At 33.1% G+C, this 2689-nt stretch overlaps 1 protein-coding gene across 1 annotated transcript in view; it reads right to left on the bottom strand.

Moving 5' to 3' along the window:
• unc80 (unc-80 homolog (C. elegans)) overlaps positions 1-2689 on the bottom strand; it is a 74461-nt gene that overhangs the window by 53030 nt on the left and 18742 nt on the right. Inside the window, exons 13-15 of the mRNA XM_016486607.1 lie at positions 1203-1520; positions 983-1114; positions 579-726 (exon numbers count right to left, since the gene is read on the bottom strand). Of these exons, the coding sequence (XP_016342093.1) occupies positions 579-726; positions 983-1114; positions 1203-1520 (598 nt within the window). The remainder of the gene's footprint in view (positions 1-578; positions 727-982; positions 1115-1202; positions 1521-2689) is intronic.

Here is a 2689-nt window from a genome sequence, read left to right as displayed (position 1 = left end):
TTATTTCTGTGATGGCAAAGCTGAATTTTCAGCAGCCATTACTCCAGTCATCAGTGTCACGTGATCCTTCAGAAATCATTCAAATATGGTGAAATTAAGCTTTAACATCACAGGAATAAATTCTAAATTCAGCTTAGCCATCACAGGAATAAATTAAATTTTTTTAAGAAAACAGTTATTTTAAATTGTAATATTTCATAATATTACCTTTCTGCTGTATTTTTAATAAAATAAATGCAGTCTTGGTGAGCATAAGCGACTTATTTCAAAAACATAAAAAAAAAAATCTTAATTAGTCTAAACTTTTGACTGGTAATGTTCTATTTAAATACAACATTTTAAATGTCAATTTACAGTATTCTGAGTTTTAAATAAAAGTTAAATACACAGCTCAATAATCAAATTGTAAAAAAAAAACATGTTTATCTCTCTTTTAGGAAAAGACAAATACATCTCTATTACTGATGCATGAAAATGGGGCTCATGCTGTATCTTTGGAGATTTCAGAAAAGGGATTAAAAAATATGCCTGGGCATGTTAAAGACATGCACTTAATAAGTGCAGCTCTGCCCTCTTACTGTCAGTGATTGGCTCCATGCAGAAGCCAAGTAGGGCATGCAGGAAATCCACAATGTTGTTGAGCGAATCCTTATTAACGTATTCTTTCATAGTCTGACGGAACTGCACTTTATCCAGCGTGTACAGAGTAGTCAAACAATTCTGCGCCTAAAAAATAGGACAGAGCATCTGGTCATTCACCTTTGTTGGAGACAAACTGCTACATGCAAATGTACTATTTTCTACATATTTTATGAAATCCATATCATCTGACCACATGACTAATAGTAGTCTATAACTAATAGTAGGCTAGTCTGACAGCAAATCAACGTAATGCTGTCTAACAGAGATCAGTGATTAAACCTCTTAAAAAAAGGTTAATCTGTACTGTAAAATGATGTTTTAATTGTACACATATATTGACCTGCATCCGAAGGCGGTCTCCAGAAAGCCCACGATGCCCTTCACCACAACCGTACGCACAGCCAAGTGATTTTACGATCTTAATGAGCATGGTGAGAGCCAACCTGTGAGTGCTGAGTGAAGTGTCTCCATCCTGTTGATGATTTTAAAAATGCATGAAATCTTACATGTGATAATTACTCACACATATTCATTTACAACAGATATATTAACTGTCTTACCTGGTTGTCCTTGTTATTCTTTATATCATCTCTGCTTCCTCCACGACTCTCTCCACCCCCTCCTCCTCCATCTCCTCCACCACCTCCATTAGGTGCTGCTCCTGTGCCTCCAGCCGCCTCCCCCTGAGTTCCACCCACACTCTGGCTGGCTCCCTCCTTCAGATGCTCCGCCTCTTTGTCCTCAGGTTTGGAGGCTTTCTTCATCACACTGGGCACCACCCCCAGCTGCAGGAGGCATTCGATGATGTTGAGCGCCACGTCGCAAATCCGAGAACTGATGTCATGGGTGAGTACGGAATACAGGGCCCGCAGAATAGCCTTAAAAAACACCACAGCGGTAAACAGGAAAGGCAACACTACTCGTAATATGAACCATATGGTCAGATGTTTTCAAGCTTTAATGGGGTGAACTAAATCTAAAATAATTTTAACATTTTCTTCAGAAGTTAATGGCCAATCTAAACACTACCAGTCAAAAGTTTGAAATACTGTAATTACTTTTTTTTTTATGTTTTAAAGAAGTCTTTTATGCTTACCAAGACTGCATTTATTTGATAAAAAATTTGTGCTGTCAAACGATTAATTGCAATTAATCGCATACAAAATAAAAGTTTTTGCTTGCATAATATATGTGTGTGTTCTGTGTATATTTATTATGTATATATTACATACAGAATGTATTTTGAAAATATTTACATGTATGTACATGTCTATATTTATATTCATATAATTTATATTATAAATAATAAATAAATATCTTTAATATATAAACATAACATATTTTTCTGAAATATATACATGCATGTGTGTGTATTTATATATACATAAATATACACAGCACACATACATATATTATGTAAACAAAAACTTTTATTTTGGATGCGATTAATCCTGATTAATTGTTTGACAGCACTATTAAACATACAGTAAAAACAGTAATATTGTGAAATATTAATAAAATAATAGTTACAATTATTAAAATACCTGTTTTCTATTATAATTTATTTTAAAATATATTTTATAAGCTGAGTTTTCAGCAGCCTTCATTGTCACATATTCCTTCAGAAATCATTCTAATATGCTGATTTGGTGCGCAAGAAACATTTATTATTATTATTATTATTAATGTTAAAAAAAGTTGTGTTGCTTCATATTTTTTGTGTAAACTGTGATACACTGCCATTTAAAAGTTTAGGGTACGATTTAATAAGAATAAAAATAAATGAATGCTTTTATTTAGCAATAAAAAGTGACTACAGACATTTGTCATCTTTAAAAAGAATTACGTTTTAAAAATGGAATTTTCTATTTATTGAGAAGCCTGGAAAAAACACGGTTTCCGCAAAAATATTAAGCAGAAAAAAAAAACCACTGATAATAATAAGAACTAGGGATGCACCGATACCACTTTTTCCAGTACTTGCCCGATACCGATACTTTTATTTTTGGTACTTGCCGATACCGAGTACCGATACCGATATTTTTAA

The sequence above is a fragment of the Sinocyclocheilus anshuiensis genome, unplaced genomic scaffold (assembly GCF_001515605.1).
Source record: "Sinocyclocheilus anshuiensis isolate Anshui unplaced genomic scaffold, SAMN03320099.WGS_v1.1 scaffold101, whole genome shotgun sequence".
Taxonomy (NCBI): domain Eukaryota; kingdom Metazoa; phylum Chordata; class Actinopteri; order Cypriniformes; family Cyprinidae; genus Sinocyclocheilus; species Sinocyclocheilus anshuiensis.
This window is presented reverse-complemented; position numbering and strand designations above follow the sequence as displayed.